This window comes from Geotrypetes seraphini, chromosome 3, assembly GCF_902459505.1.
Source record: "Geotrypetes seraphini chromosome 3, aGeoSer1.1, whole genome shotgun sequence".
Lineage (NCBI taxonomy): Eukaryota > Metazoa > Chordata > Amphibia > Gymnophiona > Dermophiidae > Geotrypetes > Geotrypetes seraphini.
The window spans coordinates 158,949,241-158,967,342 of NC_047086.1; the positions used below are offsets into that span (position 1 = coordinate 158,949,241).

The 18,102-nt window shown below is 41.1% G+C and overlaps 1 protein-coding gene across 2 annotated transcripts in view; it reads right to left on the bottom strand.

Moving 5' to 3' along the window:
• Window positions 1-18,102, bottom strand: part of PEX7 (peroxisomal biogenesis factor 7) — a 244,241-nt gene that overhangs the window by 12,999 nt on the left and 213,140 nt on the right. For both annotated transcript variants that reach the window (XM_033939454.1, XR_004538935.1), the window contains one exon: window positions 11,148-11,247. In XM_033939454.1, coding sequence (XP_033795345.1) covers window positions 11,148-11,247 — 100 coding nt within the window. Of the gene's footprint in view, window positions 1-11,147; window positions 11,248-18,102 lie in introns of those variants that run through there.

An 18,102-nucleotide genomic window follows, 5' to 3' on the forward strand; every position in this document is an offset into this window, starting at 1 on the left:
TATAACTTATGGGCAGACTGGATAGACCATTCAGGTCTTTATCTGCTGTCATTTACTATGTTACTACAAAAACAAATATAAAAGCAGAAAAAAGATCGATAGCTGGAAGTTACATTGGAAGAAGGGATCCAGAGGAAGGTCTTGGAGCAGGCCTGCGATGTTGCCTCTTCGTTGACAAAGTTTTTAAGAGGCTGGTAGGCCCAGGGTGGAAGGCGCAAAGGGGCTGACCTAGGGGAGTCACAGTTAGTTTTGGGTTTTTTTGCCAATTTTGACCTGCGATCGGGAGGGAGGGGGACTGCTGGACTCATGAGGGGGGCTGCTGCTGCACCAGCAAAGGGGGTTGATTGGGCTGAAGGACCGGCTGGAGCTGAAGGGAAGGGAAACAGTTGTCGGATCTGGTCTGGGGATTAGGAAGGAAGGGAAAGAGGTGCTGGGCTCATGTGGTGGGTGGGGTGAGCTGGAGGAGAGAGGTGCCAGATCAATACCTGGGCACTAAAGGGAGAGCATAGAGATGTTGGACCCATGGGAAAGGGGCTAGAGAGAAGGGAGAGAGGAGCAGGACCTGCAGAGAGGAAGAAAGAAGGGAAGGGAAAGAACCAAGGAGATGAAGGAAGAGTGAGTAAAATATTGAACATAGCAGAGGGAGGGAGGAAAGAGAGAGTGTGAAAGACACACTGGTGTAAGGGAGTAAGAGAGGGGAGAAGCTGGACACAGGGAGATATACAAAAAGAGGGGAGATGATGGGCATGGATGGGAGCATAGGAACAGGGACAAAAAAGGGAATGTGGAATGCAGGTGGTATATGGACACAGAGGGGTAATGCTAGACATAGGAGGGAATATGGACACAGAGAGAAGATGGTTAGACATGGGGGAGAATAAGAACGCGAAGGAAGATGCTGGACAGGAGGGGGCATAGGAATATAGAGGAGTGATACTGTACACAGGGGGAGGGGATTATAGAATGGTGAGATGATGAAGGCAAGGAGATGGGCACAGGGGAAATACTAGAAAGGGACATATAGGAGACATAGAGAAGGAGATGCTGAACATGGGGAACAATACAGTATATACACAGAGATAGAAGATGGATGGTGAGCATGGAGCAAGAAGAAATGTCAAATGGTCAGGAGACCCTGATAAGTGAGTTAAGAGAAAACAAAAGAAAACAGAGACCAGCACCTAAGACCAACATGATTTGAAGAATAAAATGAGACAACAAAAGATATAAAAAATAATTTTATTTTCTATTTTGTGATTAGAATATATCAGATTTGAAACATGTATCCTGCTAGAGCTGGTATTAGACACAACTGGGGATTGCAAAAGTCTAGGCCGTGCTTCTTTAGCTTCCAAATGGCTTCGGGCTCTCTCTGACCAGGGGGCAGCTGCCCTAGTTGCATTCCCCTAACACTATTCCTGTCATATGTGACTGTGGTATTCTGTTTGCATGATTTTTCTGTGTAGCATTCTGTAGACATTTGGCTTATTCAGTTTTCTCGATAGTGGAAGGGATATTTGTGAAGGGGAGAGGAGACAGGGGCTTTGTTGATCCTTGCTCTGAATTATTTGCGTTTATAAATTGACAACTGTACAGAATATTGTTTCTTTTTCTACTTTAATTAAATAAGTTCAATATAAAATCATAACTACTCGAGGCTTGTGCGGATGGGATCAGACGGTTTGCGGGGACGGAGCTCATGGGGATGGGGACAAATTTTTTTTCCCTGTGTCATTCTCTACTCCAGTGCTGTTTGGTGGGGAACTTGGCTGAGTGGGATCCCTAGGATTGTAGACTTGGGGGTGGGTCAGTAGAGTGGGCAGACCTGATGGGCTATGGCCCTTATCTGCCTTCATCATCTATGTTTCTATATTACAACTTATAATTCCTTAGAAACAGGAGAGGTTCTGCAGAATTGGAAAAGAGTGGATGCGGTTCCTCTTCACAAAAGTGGGTTGCAAAGATGAAGCAGGAAATTATAGGCCAGAAAGCCTTACTTCAGTTGTTGGAAAAATTATGGAAGTGTTGCTGAAGGAAAGGATAGTGAATTTTCTGGACTCCAGCAGGTTACAAGATCCAAAGCAACATGGCTTTACTAAAGGTAAATCATGCCAAACAAACCTGAATGAATTCTTTGACTGAGCAACCAGAGAATTGGATGGAGGTTGTGCACTAGATGTAATTTACTGAGATTTCAGCAAAGCCTTTGACATGGAAGCCAGAAGGTGATGGTAAATGGAATTTGCTCGGAAGAAGGAAAGGTGAGTAGTGGAGTGGCCTAAGGATTGGTGTTGGGTCTGATTCTGTTCAATATATTTGTGAGTGACATTGCTGAAAGGTTAGAAGTTAAGGTTTGCCTTTTTGTGGACGATACCAAGATTTGTAACAGAGTGGACACCCTGGAGGGAGTAGAAAACATGAAAAAGGATCTGCAAAAGTTAGAAGAATGATCTAATGTTTGGCAACTAAAATTCAATGTAGAGTGATGTACTCGGGGAGTAGAAGTTTGAGGGAATCATATGTGATGAGAGGTAAGAGGCTAGTATGCACAGATGGAGAGAGGCACCTTGGGGTGATAGTGTCTGAGGATCTGAAGGCAACAAATAGTGTGGGCAAAGTGGTGGATGTATAGAAAGCTGCATAACCAGCAGCAGAAGAAATGAGGTGCTTCGCTATCACAATCTTCACCTCATTTGAACATACAATCTACACGGTCTATTTTTTTTCTCTGCCACAAAACACATCCCCTGAAATAAACTGAAAACTGTGGAATATTCAACTACTTATAGCCACACTAGGGGAAAGAAATTTTCAGGTAGTTTGTTTAAAGGCATAAATAACCATGAAAAATGACCTTGTTACATTATCAATTTTGCCCCCCCCCCCATCCCCACCCCTTTATGAAGCTGCGTTAGGCTTTTTTTTATCACTGACTAAATTCCTGAGTGTTGAAGGTTTTACTGCCATGGCCAGCGATAAAAAAGCCTAACGTGGCTTCATAAAGGGGGCCTTGATAGCAAGACAAGTTTTTTTCAGGGGGAAAGGAATCCTTTGTGATTAGATGTGAAGAGTCCTGCTTTACTGCTAAAAGTCACTGTGTAAAAATATGACCCTTTGGGGGGGGGAGGCTGTGTGTAATTACTCTGCAGCTCTGAGTACAGATCTGCTAAGGCTGCAGTTTCAGATCACGCTTTCACACACTGAACTGCTGCAGAGTAAAGAGAGAATGCAGATCTCGGAACATGTTTTTTTTTTTGTTTTTTTTACTCTCTAATGACATATGCTAATTGCAGACTTTTAAAGCGTAAACACTTTAAAAGCAACAGCTGTTGTTTTAGATAGTGAATATTTAAGGACACAAGAAACTGATTGCTAATAATACCCATACATCTAATTTGTCCAATATTCCTACCTAACAGAATACTGCAAACCTACCTGATCTCCAGCTTTACCCTCACTTCCCTGCTATTACTAGCAATAGTGGTAGTACTAGCAGCAGTATTAAGTAAAGCACAGCTACCTGTAATATGTGTTATCTAAGGACATCAAGCAGATATTTTCACATGTGAATGATGTCATCAACAGAGCCTGATATGAACAGTGCAAAAGTGTACTGTCACGTTAAACTTTTTGAAAGTCTCAAGGCTGCCTGTACCATGAATGCACCAGTGCCTTCTCAGCCAACATCAGCTTGCGGGACATTCAGTTCAGTAAAAAAAAGCTAAGAAGCCCAACTAGGGAAGTTGGGAGGGTTGAGAGAATACCTGTCTGCTGTCCTCGGATGACACCTGTTACAGGTAAGTAACTGTGCTTTACGAGGGGTTGCTGAAACGTTCTCAGCCTAAATTCTGAGTGTTATTTTATTTTGTGAAGTGCCAATTTGCAGAATTGTAATGTTAATTATTTCCTCAGAAGTCTTTCATGAGGTTCTTTGTCAAATACATGATATCAACTGGCTCACCTTTATCCACATGTTCATTCACCCCTCTTTTAGATCTAGATAGTATAGCCAATCACCTTCTAGTAGAGGTAGAAGGGTCCCCAGAAAGACCATGCAAAACTTCTCCTTCAACAAGTATTTGTTTAGGTACCGGAGGTCTACAAAAGGCCAAAGGCCTCCAGTTTTTTTGGTATTAGGAAATACTTCAAGTAGATTCCCTGGCCTCTCTCCACAGAGAAACAGGTTCTATTGCATTTAGCTGGAGAAAAACAGAGCGTTCTTGGTGGAGGAGAGTCTTTTGAAGGGATTTGCAAGGAGACCTGTTTGGTGAGTTTGGAGGTTTTCTGAGCAAGCACAAAGCAAAAGCCCTGAGTGACGACTCAAAGCACACACTGATCCATTGTGATAAGAGTCCAACACTGATGGATGTAGAGCAGCCTTCCCCTTCTAGAATGGAGTCAAAAGGATGATGGCTGTTTGGACTGAGGCTGGACTGCCTGACTTGCTCTGTCTCTGGCAGTATTCAAATCCTGACCCAAAGCTCACTTCTTTGAAGCTGCTTTCAATTCCAAACTCCAACCCACCTGCTAAGCACCAATATCTTTTTTATCATTCTCTCTGTAATTCCCCCACCTGAGCACAGTATATTGATGCACCTTCTTGTCCAGTTTGTCTATCTTGACTAGATTGTAAGCTCTTTTGAACAGGGACTCTCTCTCTTCTATGTTCTGATATACAGCACTGCATATGTCTAGTAGTGCTATAGAAATGATAAGCAGTAGTAGTAGTAGTAGTCTTGAATGAAGTCATTGAAAAGCAGGCCTAGAAGATGATGAAGGCAACTGATTGTAATAATAGGAATGTCTGGATGAGGCAGAATATCCTCTAGACAAGGGGTATCAAACTCAATGATATTAAGGGGCCGAAATCCAAAACAAAGGCTAAGTCGCGGGCCAGACCCCGCCCATCTCTGCCCAATATCCCGCCCTCATAATAGTACTAATTGTAACACCATTTTTTCCATTATATATATATATATATATATATATATATATATATATATATATATATATATACACACACACAATATAATCTTATTAACAACACATAATGGTTAACCACAAAATTAAACTATACAAAGCACACTGTGTTTCTCAACATTCATTCCTACCAGAAAACAGATAGCCCCTATGCAAATACGGGACTGAAAACTAAAATTATTAATATATACAAACAAAACCCTAAGATTCAAGACTCTGTATGCAGTACAACCCCCAGAGAAATAGAAACAAATGCATTTCTTCCTGAACAATGCAAAATATAGACAGCAGATGAAAATTCTTAAAACTGACACAATTCAATTACTAAATTGAAAATAAAATCATTCCCCCTCCCTCCATGCTGTGCCTCCCTCCGGCGGGTGTCTTACCTTCTGGCCAGTTCCCGCCTGGCTATTTTATGCGGCCCGTGGTGCGATACGTGTTTTCACTGCTGTCCCCGGTGTTATCTTCTGGCCGGCTCCCTCTTCCTCATTGCTGCAGTGTGCACAAAGCAGTGGGCGGTGCGTCCCGCACCTCATCCAGAAGCATTCCCTCTGATGTTGTGATGTCAAAGAGAAGGCTTCCGGTACAGGCACAGGATGTGTGTAGGAGCTTCCGCCCGCAGCTTTGTGCACACTGCGGCAGTAAGGAGGAGGAAGCTGGCCAGAAGATAACACCGGGGGCAGCAATGAAAACACTGCGTCGTACCGCGAGGCTGCATAAAATGGCCAGGCGGGCTGGATTCAGCCTGCGGGCCTGAGTTTGACACCTGTGCTCTAGACAATGAAGACTGAGATGTGTGTGGTTTAGATAAAGTTGCTTTAGTATTAGCGTGTTTTTCAATCTTTTCTGCAGCTTCCTCAATTTGATCCCCAAACAGGTCATCTCCCTTTACAGAGAACATTTCAAACGTGTTATTGCACTGAAGTTTCCAGATCAGACACTCTAAGCCAAGCTAAGCAGTGCACTGCAATTGCCACTGCAGATGTTCTGGAAGAAACATCAAAGATGTTGAAAGATCCTCTAGCCATATACTTTCTTGTAGTTAACAAGTTCTTCATTGCCCATTGATTTTATTAATTGTACACCACTTTGATTTGACTTTTTGTTAAAAATAGCAGTGTATCAAATAAAATAATTGTTTTAGCTTATCTGAAGGAAAAGAATTCCTCAAACTAAATAAGGATTTAAAATAAATGGAAATGTAAAATTGGTAGTCCCTAATTTTATTGATGAACACATATGATTAGAAAATGCATTTGCCAAAAGAGTCCAATGTCCTGGCTTATCTGTCTGGATGTGCAAAAGAATAAGATCATGAGCTGCATGAACGCTTGAGGGTAGATTCGAAGAATGAAGCTGAAGTTGAGTTTTTTCATATCCTGGACACTTTTGAATTCTATATATTGTGTCTTATCTTTTTAGAAGCTACCTAGACTGAGAGGGTATTCTCCCAATTCTTAAATAAGGTTATCTTTCATGACTCTATGCAAAGGGACCTTAATGCATTCGTTTGGTGGTGCTTCAAAGTCAATAAGTTCAAACTGTTCAAAGCGAGGCTCCTCCTCCATTTCCATTTCAATGGGAAAAGCTTGCCCCTCTGCCTTATAAAGCCAGTAAAAGATAAACTTTCTGGTGGAGATCTGTGTCGTTGAGGAGGGGAAGGATAAGAAGGTATGCCTTAGGATCCTTCTGCTAATGTATTCTGGAAAGTCCTCATATGAATGGTTGGAGATATCCGAGTCAGACTCCTTGAAGTACTCTTTTCAAGAAAAGCCAGGGTGTGTTTCAAGAGTAGCATTGGCTATGTGTGATAGAGATTGATGGTCTGAAGCAGGAGATAACTTCTCTACCAATGACGATGCACGAGTCAAGTGAGTCTGTGCCAACTCCAGTGCTTGATGTCAAGCAGAGGTGTGTGGCCTTGTCCTTGATCAGCACGTCAATGTATCCTTGGGCTGGACTGAGGCAGGCATGAAAGCCTTTAAAGCCTGCAAAAGCTGTGACTGCAGCACCCCCAAAAGCTCTTATCTGAGCATAGCCTTGATCTCCTCCTGGAGAGATTGTGCTAGAACCAGAAGAGACATCGGCATGGAAGCAGTCTGCTCTACTGGTTGTCGAGGCATGGGAGACCTCGATGTTGAGGCACACCTATGAGGAAACATCACCTGGATTGAAGGAGAACAATCTTCAGTGCATCATTGCTTACTTTGTGTTGAGGAAGTTGACATTTGAGAGGACGCAGTGAGGACGCAGTGGTATGTCTAGAAGGGGAAGAATTTTATTTATTTATTTTAACAATAAATAAAACTGCTCCATTTATTAGGCTGAGAATATTATCCCAACGGAAGAAAAAGCCTCAGTTTTGTTCTGGCAGAGCATAAATGCTCAAACCTCCTCCACCCACATCATCAGCACAAAAATTTCCGTAGAGAACATACAATTGCCACTATGCTAATCTTAATGTGGGACTGAGATGTTGAATAGCAACACTGACAACTGCGTTGTAGGATTTTAAGTGGCGTCTTAATTAATAGCAACGTTTCACGGTATTAGACTGTTTCTTCAGGGCTCACAGACTTTCACTTTCTTCACACAGTTTTTTGCCGATGATGTGGGTGGAGAAGGTTTGAGCATTTATGCTCTGCTAGAACAAACCCGAGACTTTTTCTTCCATTGGAATAATATTCTAAGCCTAATAAGTGGAGCAATTTTATTTATTGTTATTTATTTACTCACTTCCACCATTTTATATTTATTTATTTAAAAAATTCCTACACCGCTTATATCTTAAGTGGTTTACAATCTTCACTTACACAAAACCAGGATAAAAACAACAAAATACATCTTACAGAGTAAAATGACATAAAATACATCTATACAAAACTCAGACACATCAGGTAAGGGATACATCTTATGATTTAAAAGAATGCTTTAGCAAATAAATGTTTATACTTCTTAGCTACTTCTGTCGCATTCCCCAATGTTCAAGGCATAGATTAAGATGATATAGAGCAGAGGTGAGCAACTCTGGTCCTTGAGGGCCGGAATCCAGTCGGGTTTTCAGGATTTCCCCAATGAATATGCATTGAAAGCAGTGCATGCAAATAGATCTCATACATATTCATTGGGGAAATCCTGAAAACCCGACTGGATTCCGGCCCTCAAGGACCGGAGTTGCCCACCCCTGATTTAGAGTCTTGCTCTAGATGTGGTGTTCAGGCAATTGGCATTGATGCTGATAACCGAGTTATAGAAGGCTGCGTATCGAGTTTTGAGTCCCCCACCATGCTCGATGTCAATGCCGACACGGTACCACAAAGTTTTTGAACAGACCAATTTTGCATAAGGAAGCAGAGGACACAACTAATGTCCCTTTGTTCAGGTCCCAGACAATGAACACACCAATTATGTGGGTCACAGCCTAAAATGGTCTGATTATATTGAGAATATTTCTTAAAGCCGCTCAGTACATTCTTTGTCATGAAGGGGAAAAAGGCAGACATGAAATCAAAAGGCTCAATGGCCTGGGGAGCTCGAGTAACTAGAATGCTGAAAACAAGCTACGCTCCCAGGGAAAAAAGGCTCTGGAATGGCCTGAAGGCTGAAAAATGAAAAATTGACAAAAATGAACCATAAATCAAGTAAAATACAGAAACATGATAAAAACAACAAACTATGAGGAAAATAATTTAAAATAACTATGGGAAGATACAAAATAAGGATAAAAGTTTGATACACTGAAGAGAGAACTGAAGACAGTTTCTCAGCTTTCAAGTTTCAAGTTTATTAGGATTTTATATACCGCCTATCAAGGTTATCTAAGCGGTTTTCACAATCAGGTACTCAAGCAAAAATGAAGAACTGATGGTCTCATGAACCGACCTCAAGCGAGAAAGCACCAGCATGGATGCGGTATGGACACTGCATAAAGATTTAAAGTGACAATGTACTTGGCACTGTTCATACTGAGCTCCGTCGATGACATCACCCACATGTGAGAATATTATGCCTGCTTGTCCTCAGAGAAGGCCTAAAATTCCAACAGATTGTAGGATCCCAAGACAAATTAGCTCTACTCTAATGAGTTTTGATAAAACCTGAGTGTGTTATGCTTCTCCCACAGCTCCTGATTAATGAAATGTATAATATCCCCTTCCTTTCTTTTCATTCTTATTTAACCAAAAGGAACCAAAATTCCACACAAGAGATGGCAAAGAGATGGCACGAATGTAAAAAAATATATGCAGTATATCAAAGATATACAGTGGTAACTAAGAAAATAACATAAGAACCAATGGTCCATCTAGCCCAGCAGCCCATCCTAACGGTGGCCAATTCAGGTCACAAGTACCAGGCATAATCCCAAAGAGTAGCAACATTCCCCCATGTCTTTCTCAATAACAGACTATGGACTTTTCCTCCAAGAAATTGTCTAAACCTTTCTTAAAACTACAACCTCTGGCAACACGTTCCAGAGCTTAACTATTCTCTGAATGAAAAAATATGTCCTCCTATTGGTTTTAAAAGTATTTCCATGTAACTTCATCAAGTGTCCCCTAGTCTTTGAAATTTTTGATGGAGTAAAAAAAAATCGATCCACTTGTATCTGTTCTACACCGCTCAGGATTTTGTAGACTTCAATCATATCTCCTCTTAGCCATCTCTTTTCCAAGCTAAGGATCCCTAACCTTTTTAGTCTTTCCTCATACGAGAGGAGTTCCATCCCTTTTATCATCTTTGTTGCTCTCCTTTGAACCTTTTCTAGTTCTGCTATATCTTTCTTGAGATAAGACGACCAGAACTGAATGCAATATTCCAGGTGAGGTTGTACCATGGAATGATACAGAGACTTTATAACATTCTTAATCTTGTCAACCATCCCTTTTTTAAAAATTATTAGCATATTGTTTGCTTTATTGGCTGCGGCCACACATTGGGCGGAAGGTTTCATCGCATTGTCTACAATGACACTCAAATCTTTTTCTTGGGTGCTAACCCCCAAGGTGGACCCTAGCATCTGGTAATTACGATTTGGGTTATCTTTCCCAATGTGCATCACTTTGCATTTGTCCACATTAAAATTTAAAGAGGATTCTTAAAAGCATTGTTAAGATAATTTCTGTATTAATGCTGAGAAATGGGAAAAAAAGAAATTTGAAAAATGATTCTAGACAAAAGGTGCAGGATCCCTAAAATGCATCCCTCAAAATAGAATATATAGCACTAATACTCTGCAATGTGAATCAAGAACTAAAGAGGGAAATTAAACTTGTCTGAAGGAAGCAGGATTAATTGCACAGAACTTCCCAGCAGAAGGCGATGTCCATCCAGTATCGAGGAGATTAGTCTTTTTGCTAATGTGGAAAAAGAGAGGCATTTTTCTCTCCTCTGACTTAAATTACCTCCAGAACACAATGCAAAATAAAGAAAAAGAAGAATGATAAAGGGCATTTAATGGATAGGTTTTTACTATATAAAAGACTTACAGTATAGGTTTTCCTATACAGTTTTGTCATTCCCAAAGCAAAATTTTTCTAATTATTTACTGGTACTGAAAAACATGGAGTTTGATCAGGTTTGCCCTGCTCAATATAAGATTTGTGCAAGTTTGAAAACTGCCTGGTTTGAAAACTGTTCATCTCAATGTAGCTAAAAGGATCTGCGTGCTTTCAGCAACATGAAGAAGAGATGCTTGCAGAGACAAGGAAGGGAAATAACACATGGATTTGATTTTCAAAGCTAAGCATGGTATTTTACACACATCTTTCTGCCCACTGACTTTGCAGGGACAATGTCTCCAAATTTTATAGACTTTATAAGGACTTTACAGACTTTATAAGGAATTTACAAAGGGAAATTGTCTGGGTAGTTTCCATCTAAAAAATTAGCTACCCAGATCTAGCCATAGACTTTGCAGCTACAAGAGTTAATAAAAATATGTGTGAGTATTTTGCTGCCCTATCTTGTGAATCCTCTTCATTATTTTTTCTAAAAGAAACACTGGCCCCTGGAATCAAGCATTTACTAGCCAGTTGTTTTGTTTAAATTTTTATTTATTTGACCTTTTTCCTAAGGCTTTTGGTCAACCTGGGAGTAGGAGAGCCTGTAGCCCATGTGAACTACACTGGGCACCAAAGAACAGCAAAACAAATCAAATGTTCTACCTGACCAGGCGTGTGAAGACTTAAATCTAGTCCACAAGTAAACTCTGAATGATGCTCAATGGTCTCCAACAATGGGGAAGGCTTGGCAAAGTCCCAGAATCTGTGGACACAAACAAGCAAACACAATTCCATAAATAAAGTACTTCTCAATATATTTTGTTGTTAAAACAGTAATGAAGCCTGATGCAGCAAGGGCTGATTTTAACAAATTGATTGATTCCCCGGGGGGAGGGGGGGAGCATGAATAAAATAATTAACAATACTAGGAAAAAGATATTTTCATTTTTCAATATTTTTTATACAAAACAGACATAGCCTTATCATTTAGGGACCCTTCTACTAAAATGTGATATTTACAGTTATTGCGACTTAACGTGGGATATTACTGCATGGTAACTGAAAATTTTTTATGCCACCTGTTGGGGGGTTTCCCAAAATATTTTATAGCAGCTTTCATAGTGATCTTTCTTATCCTGCTTTTTGCAAGCTAATTAAGAAAATTTTCTTTCAGCAATATTATGGATCAACTGATTGACTGCGAGTAATTTTAGTAATTCTAACATAAGCTCTGTACTTTCCTTTTATTGCAATGAAGACCAGATGGGCCATTTAGCCTTTATCTACCATCATATTTCTATGTTTCTAATCATGGTGTTTTCTTGTAACTGCTATGGAGATTTTGTATTGTTTTGTGCACCGCTTAACACGTCAATAGCGCTACACTTCTCCCTCTGTATTCGTGGTGATTGGGGATGAACAGACCCGCGAATACAGAAAAACCGCAAATAACTTTTTCATATGTTATTTGCGTTTTTTTGTTAAAAACCCAAGTGAATATAATGAAACCGCGAATATTGCCTCAGACACCTTTAAGGGAAACATCTTGTTTAGAGGTGGTCATTGAATCAGAAAGTAAAGTAACCTTAACTTACTCAGTAACTTAGTACTTAGTAACTTAACTTACTCAGTACCTTAACTTCAATGGAAGGCGATTAGCTTTACTCAATTATCGAAAGAACCAATTAAGTGTGCGGATACCAGAGAGGGCAATACTGCACAGAAAACGGGTTGACAATAATCTTTTGGGGGGGATGGGAGATTGCTAGTGTTCCGCCTCCCTTGCCCTTCTACGACCCAGCAGCAACCCTTCCATGAATACAGAAGTGCACATCTTGACAGGCGGAAACACGCTTGTATACAAACAACATTTAACTTCAATGGAAGGCGATTCTTCTTTATCAGGAAAAAACAAGCCAAAACTGCAGATATGTACAACGATGTAGGCAAAATTTATTGTGACAGCCAAACTATATATTAAAACTTTTTTACCAAACTTTTTTTACCAAACTTTTTTACCAAACACGGTCCGTGTTTCGGACAACCTTCATCAGGGGTCCATGGTAGAAAAAGGAAAAAACATATGTCACAACAAATGTATATAATAAAGCCAAACTGATGTTATGTAACGCCGAGAGCGATTTTTACTATTCACAGTGACTCTAGGCGTTACATAACATCAGTTTGGCTTTATTATATACATTTGTTGTGACATATGTTTTTTCCTTTTTCTACCATGGACCCCTGATGAAGGTTGTCCGAAACACGGACCATGTTGGGTCCCCTGTTTGGTAAAAAGGTTTTAATATATAGTTTGGTTGTCACAATAAATTTTGCCTACATCGTTGTACATATCTGCAGTTTTGGCTTGTTTTTTCCTGGTTGGTTTTTTCACTGCAGACAAGGTTGGACTCCCCCTTTTTTTGTTTCTGATTCTTCTTTATCAACCTGACACAATGTAGTAAGACCTGCCCCTATAGTCACGCCCCTTCAGGCACAAGCCCACGACCGCATGCCGTGGTAAGGATGGTCTTTAATTAGACAGATGATCTGGGTCTCTTCCGATGACTACAGGCCCACTCTAGTGCCTGCAGCAAACACTCCCAGTTCTCTGTGCACGCTGGGAAGCAGAGTTTTTCTCTGTGGAAGCTGGGAAAAATGCACCAAAACTTTTATCAACATTCATGGATGACATAATTTGTGTGTGTGGGGGGGAGGGGGGGAGGCAGAGCCAGCAAGCAAAAAACTGTGAATAATCGAAATTGCACGTTCTAAAACTGCGAATACGGAAGGAGAAGTGTATATATTGTACTGTGCAGCGCTTAATACTTATGTCAATAGTGGTATATCAAAATAAATCCAATCCAGTGTTGTCATTGGTACATAGTAACTGCTGAGAGTTAACGCGGGAACACTTACCGCCTCCTATTTCGGAGGCAACAAGTGGTCCTGCGCTAATTCTATGTTAGGCAGTTATTGCAAGCTACGTGAAGCACGTTAACTGCCAAATGCCTTCTGCACCTACTCTCTGCCCACACCACGCCAGCAGACACCAAAAACACTTAGCACCCAGAATACCATGCGTTAATTGCAAAAACACAGCAAAGCCCCTTAATGCGGCCTCGCACTAGCAGTTAACTCAACACTAACAACACGTTAAATGCTAACGCATTTTAGTAGAAGGGCCCCTAAATTATGCAATGGGTTTAATTAAAGCAAGATACTTGATTTATAATTTTGTATAAATATGTTCTCAGCTGCTGCTACAGTTTTCCAGTGTAGACTCAGTTGGGATCAATGCTGCTTCTAATTAAAGCTATTAGCTAGAAAAGCATGAACAGATAATTAAAGCACAAAAACCTAAGAGTTGACTCACTTAAATATCTTCTGCCTGGTACCTTGTGGTAAATGGCCTATGGTGTCACACACAGTTCAGAATTTTATTCTGGGATGTTGCCTCCTTCTTCTAGGTCAGGAGAGCATACCAGGGGGTGGAGAGAGTTCACTAGCTAACACTCTTGACACTGGCAAGGGAAGTTTCTGCAAGAATCACCACAGTTCTAGAGAGAGAGCCCGAAGACGCTGTACCAGGAGCTCTGGACTGCTACCAATCTGGAATCCTGACACTGTCAATGCACTATTATCAGAACTAAATGGAGAGGACCCAATTTGAAAAGCTTGTGTGGGGTTTGTTATAATAAAGGCCCGCATCACCCACCCTCTTCATGCTGAAAATATCCAACTGTGATTATTAAGCAATGTGTACATGCCAGAAAAGGCCAATGAAAATAAAAGAAAAAAAAAAGAACCCTGTATATAATTAACACACCAATTGACTCCTACCCCATACCTGCAAAAGAACATACTTGACCACAGAGAGCACTGCTTTTTATTAACTGAGGACTGGCATGCAACAGTAATAGCCATTCTTTTTTCATGGAGAAGGTGGTCGATGCCTGGAATACCTTCAAGAGGAAGGTGGTGGAGATGAAAACAATGACAGAATTTTTAAACGAGTGGGATAAAGACAGAGGATCCCTAATTAGAAAATGGATGGTATAAAAAACAAGACTTAAATTATTGCGTGTCTGTTGATTGATGCTTAGATGTTAACTCCAGCTGTGAAGAACTAAGGCCAGTGCCAGGCAGACTTCTACAGACTGTGTCCTGTACATGACAAGACAGATTGGGATAGACTGGAGAGGGCCTTGACAGCAACTCTAGTTGAACAGTGCCAGGCAAAATTCTAGTGTCTGTGTCTCAACAACGGTGTAAAAAAGACCAGGATCAAGTATTTCTATACCACATTCATTGTTGGTTTGATCATGAATTTATTTTTCCTATACCATTCTCCCAAGGAAGCTCAGAACAGTTTACATTAATTTATTGAGGTACTCAAGCATTTTTCCTTTTCTGTCCTGGTGGACTCACAATCTATGTAATGTACCCGGGGCAAAGGGCGAATTAAGTGATTTGCCCAGGATCACAAGGAGCAGCGTAGGTTTGAACCCACAACCTCAGGGTGCTGAGGATGTAGCTTTTAACCATTGCGCCACACTCTCCTCCTCTGATGAGTGCAACTGTTGGGCAAACTGGATGAGCCATTATCTACTATGTTACTATTCCCCTGATCCTGTATAGGTTGTTCAAAGTTGGCCACTAAAGTCTGGGCACAGATTGTTAGCACCAATATAGCCTATAACTCTGCACGCCAATCTGCAATAAATAATTGATGTTAACAAGCACTTTACTGGCAGTAATTAGGAGCTTCGTGCAGATCTGCATTACCCCTTTCTACTGTATAGCTTGCATGCCTAAATTTCATAGCACGCAACTCAAAAGGGGTAATGGCTGTGGGGTGTTCCTAGAATTTACACAACACCTGCGCTTCTGTGCCTGTCATTAGTTGGATGTAAGCATTTACGACTATACCAGCCTTTGACAGCTATAAATGCTCATGTCCAAAGTTAGGCGCAGAATACACACTAAGCTAGTATTCTATAAAGGCCATTCCACGCAGTCACAAGCTTAGTGTAGATCATCTTGGCACCTAACCTTGGGTGACATTTTTTTTAATCTACCCGTATGTTTCTATGCTGTTTATAAAAACAAACTCCCCCCCTTTACAAAACCACAAGCGCTGAATCGAGTGTCTCCCCTTTCCCCTGATCCAGTCTCCTTCTCCACTGTTCTCCCCTCAGTCCAGCAGCACCTTTCCCTCTCACCTCCTCACCACCGATGTCCAGCAGTACCTCTCCCTACCACCCAGGTCCAGCAGCACCTCTCCCTCTCACCTCCACCCTACCACCCAAGTCTAGCAGCTCCTCTCCATCTTACCTACTCCCCACCACCCAAGCCCACCAGCACCTATCCTTCTCCTCTCTTCTCTGCAACCAGCCAACCAACCATCCACCTACGTACCTTCTTATCTCTTCACAACTCTGCTGGCAATGAGCAGCATCTCCTACCTGCTGCTCCCGCTGGTCTCAGATCTCCTTCTGATATAACTTCCTGATCGCAGAGAGCAGAGGCCTGCTTGAGCAGCAGGTAGAAAATGAGCAAAGTTTTGAAGAGGTACAGGCATTGGTGGCGGAGCACGAGTGGGGCAGTCATAGTGGCATCAGCAGTAAAGCACAGATAGGGCGGATGCAGCAACTATGGGGGGAGGGAGATATAACATATTGCCAGTGGTGCCGTGTGTACCTTCTGGGGATGTCTCGCGTACCCCATGCATGTTGGGAAACTGGCATGCATTACATTACATTAGGGATTTCTATTCCGCCATTATCTTGCAGTTCAAGGCGGATTACAAAAGAATTATCCAAGATGTATTACAACAAGAACTTACAAAAAAAAAAAAATTGGTTATTTTCAAAAAGAGTAAGAAATGGGTAAGGTTATTTGTTTAGAGTAGTTGGCTTTAGTGAGAGGTGGAGTTTGAGACTTGCGGTATTATTTCTTTCAGAGTTTTCTTGAAGAGTATGGTCTTTATTTATTTTCTAAAAGTCTTGTAGTTGAGGGATGCCGTCAGTAGATTGGCGATTTGGTTGTCTAGTTTGGCTGCTTGAGTGGCCAGGAGGCCATCATATAGTTTTTTCCATTTGACCTCCTTAATTGGGGGGTATGAGAATGGGGTGTGAGTTTTCCTATGTCTGGTTGCGGTGTTGTGGATGAGGTGGTTATTAAGGCAATGTGTTCAAAGGGAACTACAACCACTTGTTTCAGCAAGCAGAGTCTAATTTGATCGCATCACCCCGCTTCTACGTGATGTCCATTGGCTCCCAATTCCCCATCGCATTACATTCAAAATTCTGTTACTCATCTACAAAATCAAACAACATCATATCCCTGTTTTCATAGACAAATATCTAATCCTTTACACCTCCTCTCGTACATTCTGTTCAAGCTATCAAGATCTTCTTGTTGTCCCCTCTATCAGAGAAATTTTCTATGACACCACTAGAAATTCCATTTTTTCAGTTATGGTGCCCTCACTTTGGAACAAGAGTTCTCCCACTATTCAAGACTAAGGGCTCCTTTTACGAAGGTGCACTAGCGTTTTTAGCGCACACACCGGATTAGTGTGCACTATAGCGCGCGCTAGCTGAAAAACTACTGCCTGCTCAAGAGGAGGCAGTAGCGGCTAGCGCGCGCTATTCCGCGCGTTAAGGCCCTAATGCGCCTTCGTAAAAGGAGCCCTAAGTTCAAAACTTTCTTATTCAAGGACGCCTACGATATCTAACCTAGGATTCCGTCTGCTTTCCCTGAAATAATTTTCACTTCAGGTTCTCAACACCTAACGCCTTGTTTGAGGCGAACTAGTCCTAATGTTCCACCCTCCCTCTTCCTTTTTTTAGTTTATTTCGATGTATTTTTGCCACCTCTTGTACCTTTCGCCCCTTTGTTGTCAGTCTTATGTCTTGTCACTTCCCCCCTCACTGAATTATGTGATGGGTTTTCTTTTTAATTCCCTTTCTAATATCTGGTTTTAAATGTATTTCATTTACAGTAAACCATCTAGATATGTTTTGATGGACGGTATATCAAGAAATTAATAAACTTGGAATCTCTGTACCTGAAATAATCAGTGATTTAGAGCTCAATGCATAGGCAGTTGAATGGGGTGGACTATTGGGGGACACAGACAGAGCATTTTATCTAACAAAGCTCCAACAAGGGAACCCTAGGTGCAAGATATAAGTTAATCTCTCCTCCCCTCAAATCGAAAGTGTTCCATTGCCTCTGGTACAATGTGTGCCATCATTTCTACATAACCTGATCTACGATACTATGAGACAATAAGCCATGCTTTTTTTTTTTTCAGCTGTGATTTTTACATCACAATTTAGCAGAACCACATTGGCAAACATCCAAGTTCTGTGCAGGGTTTAAAGATCCACATTTAGAATTAATGTTTTCTTGCACATTTCTAGCAACAAAAGCTTTAGTTATCTGTAATACACATTTCCACATTTATTTCTTACCCCCGAGACAAAGAAAATTCATGGGTATAGAACAAGCACTATAATTTTTCTCTCTGTTACTGTCCTCTTATGCAACACTTCGAAATATTCCACTTGCTATGCCTTTTGCTAAGATCAAATGTAAGTTCTGAGCT